A 12,918-nucleotide genomic window follows, 5' to 3' on the forward strand; every position below is an offset into this window, starting at 1 on the left:
TGACTGTCCTTGATTGATTGATTGGTACATGTGGCCTATAACAGAACTGTTTCTCTCCAGGAGGGCGACACAGTAGAGTGCGGTAGGGTAGCGTGTCCCAAACGTGACTGTCCTTGATTGATTGATTGGTACATGTGGCCTATAACAGAACTGTTTCTCTCCAGGAGGGCGACACAGTAGAGTGCGGTAGGGTAGCGTGTCCCAAACTGGACTGTCCGGGTCATGAGCTGATTCGACTCAACAAGGAAGACTGCTGTAATGTTTGTGGACGTGAGTATAGCAACGCTTCTTCTATTCATAACTTCTGCATATGAAACGTCGTACGAATCACTTTTAAGCTCCGCAGATAACGATTGACTCATATTTTCGTTTTGAGCCTCCAAGGGGGTCAAATTTATCCACAAATCAAATGGTTTTGTGAAATGAAAACTCAGCAGATTTTTTTGCGTACAGCTCTGTATCCATGTCAGTAATTCCTGTAAAACCCGTACATTCTGAGCTGAATTGCCTGAAACCTGGGTTCTAGGCACATTTGCATTCAGAAGATTGAAATTTCTAAACTAAATAATACAGATAAATAAATGTTTCCTTGTTACACAGTATGATTTAATCTAGTTCATGACATTAAAAACTCACGTTGTTTATACCTACCCATATGTCACTTTTTTGCCTGAGCTGTTGCACCGTTATACAAGCATACTATACACCCTGTGTCTGAAAACACCTCCGCGTGGAGGGGTTTTGCAGCCAGCGCAGTGAAGATAAAGAGGGAAAATGTTCTCTGCTCGCGCGGCAGCAAGCAGGATGGTTCTAGACTGTATACTTTACTTTCATTTCAGCAAAACTCGAGAGAGACACATCAGAACTCGACCGACCTCAACTTGATATTGACATGGAAGGAGGTAGGAACAATGATCATTCAGTCTGTTCTTTTTTTTTTTGCAAGGGGGGAGGGGGGAGGGGTAGTGGTGACCGGGGGGCGCTATTGCTGCTCTGGGAAAGGGCAAAGACTAAGTTTTGTCAAGACTGTATTCCAAGTTGTATGTGTGTACACATTGTCACCGCTGCTTTTATGTGGTGGTATCCCAATTAAATTACATATCTTATCCCAACTCACATAATTATAGCAATTGACTTCAGTTTAAAGTGCTAGAACGCTGTACTACGCTTCACCCTGGTAAAGGGAAGCAACCCTAAAATAAGATGGCCGTGCGGTGATATCCCAATTTTAAACCACACAAGATATTAACAAAGAAATTATGTATTATATATATTTGCAATGACTAAAGGACTGTGCCTATAACTGTAAAGCAGGTGCGCACCAGCCTCGCATTCTCTACTCTTTATTTCATGCGTGTTTTAACTTTGGCTACTAACAGAGTTTTCACCATACATGTTCCTGTGCTCTGTTTGCAGCGTGCAATTTCCTGGGTCATTGGAAGGTGGACGGAGAGACGTGGCATCCGAGGGTCAAGCCTTTCGGACACTTGAAGTGCTTCGTCTGTAACTGCGCCGTACGTAGCACTCTGCACTATTTGTTTGTAGCACTCTGCACTATTTGTTTGTAGCACTCTGCACTATTTGTTTGTAGCACTCTGCACTATTTGTTTGTAGCACTCTGCACTATTTGTTTGTAGCACTCTGCACTATTTGTTTGTAGCAGGCTGATTGTATTCATGCAGCTTGCGTTTTGCCTCTGATGCTTTGATGCATTTATATTACTTAGGTTTCAATTTTTGTGCCAGTAGAAGTACTTTTTATAAATATTCAACAGTTTTGATGCATGCATAAATGACAGTTATGTGTGTGCTTGCCTCGTATTGGTGAGTATAGATTGTTCTGGTTTCGTAACTTTGTTCATCTTACTTACAATCATTTTGTCATTTTCTTGTTTAGATTTATTATTCATTTGTCCATAAAGAGCACTTTGCTGATATTGACCCACACGACACACGAGGCCATGAAACTGACTTTGTTCGCTTACCAATCAGATTATGACAGTTTTCTCCTTTAGCTGGCTTTAGATCGTTTTGCCAATTTCGGTATTTTCAAACCTCCAGAGGTTTTTCTTGCGATAAGCATGCAGGTTGCACGATTTTGCATAATTTGTGTTAAACATTTTCCCGGGTGCTTGGTGATGGGTGTCATGTTTGTTAGCTGTTCTTACAATTGTATTACGTGATGCATGGTTAGTCAACGTTTCGTTTGTTCAAAAAGATGGTATGGTTTGTATTTCAGGGCGGCAAGTTTGATTGTGGGAGAACAGATTGCCCCGCATTGAGATGCAAGAAGACGATCAGACCCAAAGGAGCCTGCTGCGATGAGTGTGATCGTGAGTCAACATCTCATTCCTGTCATTTATTTGTCTATTCATTTTATGATGTGTACATATACTAATTGACGACCGATTGCCGAGTGACGAAACATAACCAGTTGACCATTGTTGTTGTGTACATATACTAATTGACGACCGATTGCCGAGTGATGAAACATAACCAGTTGACCATTGTTGTTGTGTACATATACTAATTGACGACCGATTGCTGCGTGACGAAACATAACCAGTTGACCATTGTTGTTGTGTACATATACTAATTGACGACCGATTGCCGCGTGACGAAACATAACCAGTTGACCATTGTTGTTGTGTACATATACTAATTGACGACCGATTGCCGCGTGACGAAACATAACCAGTTGACCATTGTTGTTGTGTACATATACTAATTGACGACCGATTGCCGCGTGACGAAACATAACCAGTTGACCATTGTTGTTGTGTACATATACTAATTGACGACCGATTGCCGCGTGACGAAACATAACCAGTTGACCATTGTTGTTGTGTACATATACTAATTGACGACCGATTGCCGCGTGACGAAACATAACCAGTTGACCATTGTTGTTGTGTACATATACTAATTGACGACCGATTGCCGCGTGATGAAACATAACCAGTTGACCATTGTTGTTGTGTACATATACTAATTGACGACCGATTGCCGCGTGACGAAACATAACCAGTTGACCATTGTTGTTGTGTATATATACTAATTGACGACCGATTGCCGCGTGATGAAACATAACCAGTTGACCATTGTTGTTGTGTACATATACTAATTGACGACCGATTGCCGCGTGACGAAACATAACCAGTTGACCATTGTTGTTGTGTACATATACTAATTGACGACCGATTGCCACGTGATGAAACATAACCAGTTGACCATTGTTGTTGTGTACATATACTAATTGACGACCGATTGCCGCGTGACGAAACATAACCAGTTGACCATTGTTGTTGTGTACATATACTAATTGACGAGCGATTGCCGCGTGATGAAACATAACCAGTTGACCATTGTTGTTGTGTACATATACTAATTGACGACCGATTGCCGCGTGACGAAACATAACCAGTTGACCATTGTTGTTGTGTACATATACTAATTGACGACCGATTGCCGCGTGATGAAACATAACCAGTTGACCATTGTTGTTGTGTACATATACTAATTGACGACCGATTGCCGAGTGACGAAACATAACCAGTTAACCATTGTTGTTGTGTACATATACTAATTGACGACCGATTGCCGAGTGACGAAACATAACCAGTTAACCATTGTTGTTGTGTACATATACTAATTGACGACCGATTGCCGAGTGACGAAACATAACCAGTTGACCATTGTTGTTGTTGGAACAAAGAAAGCAAGACAGCAAACACAACAAGTGACCAATATATTTGTGTTCTTAGGAATACACTTGTTAGTACATTATTTGGCTACTGAGCTTGAGTTAGCCAGTTTTATTTCTTAGCATTGTAATTAATTTTTATGAATATGACCGGCCCCCGTAGCGCAGTGGTTAGCGCATCGGGCTGCGGGCCGGGAGGTCGTGGGTTCGAATCCCATCACAGGCTACGGCTGGCTCCTACCCAGAGTGGAAGTGCTATGGTTCCTATGGGAAGGCTGGGATCACACAGCCGGCTCCTACCCAGAGTGGAAGTGCTATGGTTCCTATGGGAAGGCTGGGATCGCACAGCCGAGTGTCATTCACTTCACGAATGCGACTTTGAGGGTGCTTAGGTTCTGTTTACCTGACCAACACCGCAAGTGCAGCAGTTCTCGGGCCTGGTTGACGCCAGGATGCATTATGAAAGTAAGCGTTGAGTGCTGCCCTGTCACGTAGTCTTATATCAAATTGAAAATCCATAGCATCATTATAATCATCCCCATCTCATTAATAATCCAACATTATAAATTGTCCTCTTTTTGTGTACATTCAGTGTTTTGAATGACATAACTGATGTTCACAGCTAACCAACCCAAGGAGGCTGAAACCGTCAAGAAAAGTGAACGCAAAAAGAAAAGTAAGCACTGTTACTCTGTTTTCTGTGTGAAAAAAAAGAGAGAGAGAGAGAGAGAGAGAGAGAGAGAGAGAGAGAGAGAGAGAGAGAGAGAGGTACAGAGACAGAGGTACAGAGACAGAGGTACAGAGACAGAGAGAGAGAAGACAGAGAGAGAGAGAACGAGTGTGTGCGTTTGTATGTTAGTGTGAGTGTCCGTGCGTGTGTCTGTCTGTCAGTCTGTGTATTTGTCTCTGTTTGAATCTGTTTGTGTTTGTGAGTGTGTCAATGTGTAGATATCTAAAGGAAATAGTCCAAGGACTTGGAATGTGAACATTTACGGTTCGCTTTACACACGGCGTGTTATAGAAAACTTTAGCTGAACAGAGAAACTTGACTTTAACTGAACAGAGAAACAAGACTTTAACTGAACAAAGAAACAAGACTTTAACTGAACAGAGAAACTAGATTTTAACTGAACAGAGAAACAAGACTTTAACTGAACAGAGAAACTAGATTTTAACTGAACAGAGAAACAAGACTTTAACTGAACAGAGAAACTAGACTTTAACTGAACAGAGAAACTAGACTTTAACTGAACAGAGAAACTAGACTTTAACTGAACAGAGAAATTAGACATTAACTGATAAAAGAAACAAGATTTTAGCTGATCAGAGAAACTAGATTTTAACCGATCAGAAACTGGGTTTGAACCTGTGATGATGTGCGTGTTGGTGTGGCGTGCAGGCTGTACGTTTGGGGGCAAGACCTATGACCACCGCGCCAAGTGGAGACCACCCGCATCGCCCAACGGAGACACTCGCTGCGCGCGCTGCAGATGCAGGGTAGGTTTGGACAATGCATGTAAACACACACACACCAACACGCACGCCGCAAGCCGCACGCACGCACGCACGCACGCACACAAACACACACACGCACGTTCGCACGCGCAATCTCTCTCTCACAAACACACACACATACACACACACACACACTAACACACACACACACATACAAACACATACACACACACACACACACATACATACACACTAACTAACACACACACACACACACTAACACACACACACACTAACACATACACGCACATACACACACTAACACACACACACTAACACGCACAAACACACACACTAACACACACTGACACACTAACACGCACAAACACACTAACACACACACATTAACACACACACTAACACACACACACTAACACACACACACACTAACACACACACTCACACACACACACACACACACACACACACACACTAACACACACACACACACACTAACACACGCACACGCACACACTAACACACACACACACGCACACACTATCACACACACACACACACACTAACACACACACACACACACACACACACACACACACACGACAATGACAAGCGCTGTTTTTGTCATGTGATCAGTAAAAATGCGATAAATACACACACACACACACACACAGCGTTATTTGTATGACGAGTGTGGTTGTTTCAGAATGGAGAGGTCAAGTGCAAGATCCGCTGCCCCAAGAAATGCAAGACTGACAGGAACTACAGCAAGTGCTGCAAGCATTGTCCCGGTGAGAATTCACTTTGACATGTACTAGTGTTTGCCAAGAGGGCACGTTTTGCTAGAAGAATGATGTACCATGATGTTCAAAAATGGAACATCTCAGTTCGGGGTGTAAGTCAATGTTTGTAAAGTGGAACATCTCAGTTGGGGGTGTAAGTCAATGCTTGTAAAATGGAACATCTCAGTTCGGGGTGTAAGTCAATGTTTGTAAAGTGGAACATCTCAGTTGGGGGTGTAAGTCAATGCTTGTAAAATGGAACATCTCAGTTCGGGGTGTAAGTCAATGTTTGTAAAGAGAAAGCAGCAATAGGCACGCCGTAGTCTCTCCTCTCTCCCCTCACCCCGCTCCAACTCCAACAACATCAAACATCAACTACAGCAACAACATTCTGTGTGGCAGTTGTTCGCATAGAGTCAATTTAGTGTTCTCTCTCTCCCTCTCTCTGCCCCCCCCCCCCCCTCCCCCCAAAACAAACTACAGACACATTCTTCTTCTACATGCAATTGTTCTTCTCCATACTGTCTTTCACATACAACTTTCACGCAAGTAAAGTCATTGTACAGGCATCAGAAAATCGCCAGCTGCCAATTTTTTCTCAGAAAGCCAATCTGACCTCGGTTGACCTGATAATTACTTGAACCAAGGACGGGCGAAGTGGCTCAGTGGTAAGACGTCGGCCTCCTAATCGGGAGGTCGTGAGTTCGAATCCCGGTCGCTGCCGCCTGGTGGGTTAAGAGTGGAGATTTTTCCCATCTCCCATGTCAACATTTGTGCAGACCTGCTAGTGACTTATCCCCCTTCGTGTGTACACGCAAGCACAAGACCAAGTGCGCTCGGAAAATATCCTGTAATCCACATCGGAGTTCGGTGGGTTATGGAAACACGAACAAACCCAGCATGCCTTCCCAACGAAAGCAGAGTGAAGCTGACTATGCTCTCAGAGTAAAGTGTGGGGAACACAAACGAGCAAACGAGCTCACACGTCACCAGAATTTCTGGAACGCTGAAGAAGAAGGGCGGGGATATAGTTCAGTTGGTAGCGCGCTGGATTTGTATTCAGTTGGCCGCTGTCAGCGTGAGTTCAAAGCCACGTTCGGCGGAAATTTATTTCTCATAGTCAACTTTGTGTGCAGACTCTCTTCGGTGTCCGAACACCCCCCGTGTACACTACATTGGGGTATGCACGTTAAAGATCCCACGATTGACAAAAGGGTCTTTCCTGGCAAAATTGCTTAGGCACAGTTAATAATTGTCTACCTATACCCGTGTGACTTGGAATAATAGGCCGTGAAAGGTAAATATGCGCCGAAATGGCTGCAATCTACTGGCCGTATAAAATTTCATCTCACACGGCATCATTGCAGAGCGCCTAGAACTGTACCCACGGAATATGCGCGATATAAGCCTCCTATTGATTGATTGATTGATTGAAGAATTTGAACCAAGAGTACAAAAAGAGCGTTTAACTCAGGACAAACAAAACATTCAAAAGATACCTAACCTAACTGACCTAATTGACCTAACGACCTTTAGAGCTGACAAACAAGAGGCAATACAATCAAATCAAATGAACTATAACATCTAAGCTGCATGGACCTGAGGAGGCTCTACATAACACCACTGACTTCATTTCCAGAGCTGCACTCCAAGTGTAAAGGCGAACGACAAGAAGAAGAAGACTGTATTATCTCAATCTAAGAAATGTAATGTAATTTCTCAGATTGATATAATAAAGTTAACTTGATTCGATTGATTTGAAGACAGAAGAAGAAAAAATTAAAAAAATGATCATGTGACTTATCTTAGAATGTCCCTAGGGTGGTCGGAGCAACTAGAATCATTATTTGAACCATTTTAAGTCAAACATCTTTGAATTTGTTTACAGAGGAGAAGCGAGCGGAAAAAACGGACGTCAAAGAAGCCCAAGACAAGAAGCCATCCAGGAGCACGATTGGTCAAAGGGCGGACTTTCCTCTGACGTAGGAGTCGAGAAGCGCGTCATGGAATGACGTCACAATCAACGTCAGAGCTGCTGAAAGGAAAACAAGCACTGCGTTGGATTTTCCAACGATTCGCATTTTATGTGATTCTGTCTAGGTTGTGAAGAAACTGCCTTGTATACGAAAACAGAGAGGATGAGGACTGTCTTTCTGCAGGACAAAAGACTCATGCAGTGAACATTATTGATTTCGTTTGGAGAAACGAACATACGTGTTTGCCCACAAATATGCAGCTAAAGAAAAAGTAACTCATTATGAGTTGTTGCTGCTGGAAATACTTGACATGACTGCGAGAAGTGACATGACTGCGAGAAGTGACATGACTGCGAGAAGTGACATGAGTTTGGGCAGGTTCTGAAAAGAAAATCTCTGTCACTTATTATTATTTTGTCTGAGAGGTTGCAGTTTGTAAGGCACGCTGCAGAAGGCGTGACTGTGTGATGTTGTGCGATGTTTTGACTGTGTGATGTTGTGCGATGTTTTGACTGTGTGATGTTGTGCGATGTTTTGACTGTGTGATGTTGTGCGATGTTTTGCAGAAGAGACCCGATGTGCATATGTACTGTGCCGTTCCTGCGCACAACTGAAACTGCCTAAGAAAAAAGCACAGAAAAACCCATGTGCATCAGAAACAGAGCACAAAGAGTGCAGATACCAATATTTAAACGTGTCGTTGGTGACCCTTTGTCATGCAAGAGCCAACACGCACTTCGACGAAACTCGACTGAAATACGTGTTTTTTTTCTCATAGACAATGACAAATATTGCACAATGACTGATCGAGCTTGTACTTTCACTTGTTGCTTACAACACAAATGTCGCGAGAGTGTGTGTCAATACCTACCAGATTGAGCCAGCGAGATGTGTTTTTGAAACCGACGGGGGATGTTTGTGCACAACCTACAATTGTCAACCGCTGCACGTGAACATAGCTGACACAATTCGCACAGATGATCGTATCACCGCTCACGAAATGTGTCATTGAGACGACATACTGTTCGTGTTGGGAGAGATCCACTGTTTCTGGCTGTGGAGATTCTGTTGTGCGAATAAGAAGATCGTTTTTTTTCTTGACTGACAAAACACACTGTGACCGACAAGATCCACTGGTTGTGACTAAGGAGATCCACTTGTGTAAATAAGAAGATCCACATTTTAGTGACTGACAAAACACTGTGACCGACAAGATCCACTGTTTGTGTCTGAGGCGATCCACTCGTGCAAATAAGAAGATCCACATTTTTGTGACTGAGAAGATACACTGTTTGTGATTGACAGAATCCACCATTACTTTTGTGACTGACAATAAGAACTAACAGTACCTTCAAACCCTCCATCTTCAAAACAATATTGGGATGCATACTTTCATCAGGAAGATAATGCTGTTGTGTTGATGAACAAGGATTCAACCGTTTGGTTCTACGCCCGCTTTTTGGAAGTGGAGACTCACTGCACGGCTGGCATATGTCAGGGAAGACTGTACGGCTGGCATATGTCAGGGAAGACTGTACGGCTGGCATATGTCAGAGAAGACTGCACGGCTGGCATATGTCAGGGAAGACTGGACGGCTGGCATATGTCAGGGAAGACTGTACGGCTGACATATGTCAGGGAAGACTGTACGGCTGACATATGTCAGGGAAGACTGTACGGCTGACATATGTCAGGGAAGACTGTACGGCTGACATATGTCAGGGAAGACTGTACGGCTGACATATGTCAGGGAAGACTGTACGGCTGACATATGTCAGGGAAGACTGTACGGCTGGCATATGTCAGGGAAGACTGGACGGCTGGCATATGTCAGGGAAGACTGTACGGCTGACATATGTCAGGGAAGACTGCATGGGCAGGTTAACAAAAATGCTGCAATAAATTGTAATTCGGCTTTCAACCACCCAGATGATTCTGCAATGGCTTTGTTAATGTACAGACTGCAAGGCGGGCAATGGTCAAAGCAGTCCGTGGTACCAGAATTCACAGCTTTGCCGTAAAGTCAATTTAAATTAACCGCTGAGACATCGTGCCTTAAACCCGCACCAACTTTGGCGTCTGCCCAACAAACGTTTTTTGCAGCCACGACAGTTTTGTGTCATGACCCTTGGACCATGACAACTTTTGCCAAGAATAATATATAGCTTACCCTTGTCGAGTCTCAGTGTGTGGAGACCGATGTTCGTGTTTTCTCATCGACACTAATTGTACAAAGAAGACACAGTAAACAGCTGTATTTGAACATGTTACAGAAGCTGCCATTGGAGATATGGCGGGAATGATAATCATGAATATTTATATCCTGAAGCAGTGCTAGAAAGATGACACATTTCACCATCCGTTTCTGTAATGCATGACCTGTTACACATGCACTATTGAATGCACGTGCGCGATGTCTTTAATTGTATATAAGACTAACAAAAGTCAGAGGGGTAACACTTAATTGTACATTTATACTTAATGCAGCAAATGTAATTTGCTTTGTTGTCGGTCGTTGCTGTGTTCTATGCTCCTGAGAAGAGCAGAAAAAGATTTAACGTTTTGTTGTTTATGGTGTTGCAATTTTTAATCCCAATTTTTAACACAGAGATCCGATGTACACGACGAATGATTGTATGTATGCTCATAACTATGTTGTATGAGGTGGCGTGGTCCACATGAGGTTGCTGAATTGTATATGAACTTGTTTCATATCACTTGTATATGTTATTTATGCGACTGAGAACAAGTGGTGTGCTTTTATAAATTTGGAAAAGGACTACGAATTGTTTATAAGCCTTTGGCGATAGCTCTAACCTTCGCCGAGGTATTGGATGGTCTGCTTGAAACTTCGTGCCAAAACAAAACTGATTTTTTGAAGCACGCATGCAGCTTCTTTTTAAACGAAGAATGTATACCTTTTTTTGAAGACCAGAACAATCCTAAATATTCTGCGGAAAATTGTAAAAACAACACGTTCACACTTGAATTATAGTAGTGTGGTGCAATGCGCTGACGTTGGACGAAAATCTATGCGATTCAAACTACAGAAGTTTGTAATTGAAATTGTTAATAAATGAAATGAAAACTGGACAAGTGGAAAGAATATGCCATTATAAAGGAGACAGAGTAAACAAAACCCCACACAATTAATTGATCATATTTTTGGACACAAAAACCCGACAAAACAGGACCACTTCAAAAATAAGAAAACTGATTTTCTTTTTGGAATTTGTTATTTGATGTTCATCTTCAACACTGACAATCAATTTGCAAGGAAACCTGTACATTGTAACAACATGATTGTACTATGCAGACTGAGAGACTGAGAGACTTGAGAGAGAGAGAGAGAGAGACTGAGAGAGAGACTGAGAGAGAGAGAGTTTGTGTGTGTGTGCATGTGTTTGTATGTATGTGTGCATGTGTTTGTATGTATGTGTGCGTGCGTTTATACATGTCTGTGTGCATGCGTGTGTGTTTGGGCGTGCGTGCGTGCGTGTGTGTTTGCGTGCGTGCGTGCGTGTGTGTGTTTGCGTGCGTGCGTGCGTGTGTGTGTTTGCGTGCGTGCGTGCGTGTGTCTGTGTCTGTGTACGCGTGTGTCTGTGTCCTCTTCCTTCACACGTCAGTCACACCGCCTTAACCTCCAATTTTTCCGCTTCAGTTTCTCGTCCGCAATGCAATCTTAGCTCTGCGTTCCTGGTTCCTACGGGACGCATGTTGCTTAGCTGTGCTATTGTGCTAACAGTCATATTGCCTTTTGTTTCCCGTTCATCTCTTTCATTTTTCTACGAGTTTTGGATTTTTCTTCTAACATTAATTTGTCAAATTATACTGTGGGCAATAAATGCGCACAGCGCCCCTTCACCTGAGCTGTTTATATATACTGTCAAAAGAAGTGTTCACAGATGAAAGAGATCTAAATCATACACATGTCTCCTGTGGTTTATCTAACAATGTATACTACGAATTATTACTGTTGATTGTATATAATCGCGTCACTTAGAATAACGTATGATACATTTGTGCTTGTGATTTTGTTCATGAACGTAACCCTTTAAAAAGCTTCATCGCTTACAGTCTGCACATTTTGCGTTTTACTTTAAAGAATAGCTGACAGAGAAACAACCATGACTAAAATAAACACCCTCGTACTGATTTTACTTTTTTATTTCTGAAATAAATCGGACAATCTACATTTTCATGAGAATAATCTCCTTTACAGTCTTGTTAGTTTCAAATTTGTAAGAGTAGTTTATTTTATTTTAGAGGACAATGTTTTAGACAGATGCGCTGTCATTTTAGACTATCTGAGAAATAATTACTATTTTACAGAGTGGTTTGTTTGGTTGTATGTTCCGGTATGCTTCAAGCATCGAGCGACCAAAATATCAGTAGTTGGATCACATTGCCATCACATACATTTTAGCCTCTTTTATGTAATTTACGTTCATGAAGGATGATGCTTACTTCTCGCTCCGTCGCGTTTTAGAGTGTAAGTGACGTCATCGACTTACCACCGACTTACCACGTCCACGCTCTTTACGGTGTCATAATTATTATGCTTAGGCCCAAATGGCAGTATGATTTTTCCTGACGCGACCAGTTTAAATTGTAGCATAATCACATATTTTTAATCGATTGGAGCTTGCGCTGACTCTGTATCTGTGTTCTGGCAGCGATGTGATTATTGCTGAATACGTTTTACAAGTTTTACCGGACCATGTGTTTTGTGTACTGGGGTGTCGCTCCTTTGTTTTAGAATTGTTCTTGAAAGTCTGGCTTTTTGTAAACTTTTTACAATGAACAGAGATGTGAATAAAACAAGTGATATAACTGTTTGGTGCGTACGTGTGTGTGTGTCTGTGTGTGTGTGTAATTCTGTACTGTCTCAGTCAGTGTGTGTGTGTGACATCGAGTGTGTGTGTGTATGTCACGGTGTGTGCGTTTCTGTGTGTGTGTGTGTGTGTGTGTGTGTGTGTGTGTGT

At 42.4% G+C, this 12,918-nt stretch overlaps 1 protein-coding gene across 1 annotated transcript in view; it reads left to right on the top strand.

Annotated features, from left to right (window-relative positions):
- LOC138977892 (chordin-like) overlaps window positions 1–12,766 on the top strand; it is a 114,923-nt gene extending 102,157 nt beyond the window's left edge. The window contains exons 21-28 of the mRNA XM_070350500.1: window positions 165–270; window positions 840–902; window positions 1,417–1,514; window positions 2,239–2,332; window positions 4,325–4,378; window positions 5,102–5,199; window positions 5,882–5,966; window positions 7,846–12,766. Of these exons, the coding sequence (XP_070206601.1) occupies window positions 165–270; window positions 840–902; window positions 1,417–1,514; window positions 2,239–2,332; window positions 4,325–4,378; window positions 5,102–5,199; window positions 5,882–5,966; window positions 7,846–7,943 (696 nt within the window). The 3' untranslated portion in view covers window positions 7,944–12,766. The remainder of the gene's footprint in view (window positions 1–164; window positions 271–839; window positions 903–1,416; window positions 1,515–2,238; window positions 2,333–4,324; window positions 4,379–5,101; window positions 5,200–5,881; window positions 5,967–7,845) is intronic.
- Window positions 12,767–12,918: the final 152 nt, after the last annotated feature.

This window comes from Littorina saxatilis, linkage group LG10 (genome assembly GCF_037325665.1).
Source record: "Littorina saxatilis isolate snail1 linkage group LG10, US_GU_Lsax_2.0, whole genome shotgun sequence".
Taxonomy (NCBI): domain Eukaryota; kingdom Metazoa; phylum Mollusca; class Gastropoda; order Littorinimorpha; family Littorinidae; genus Littorina; species Littorina saxatilis.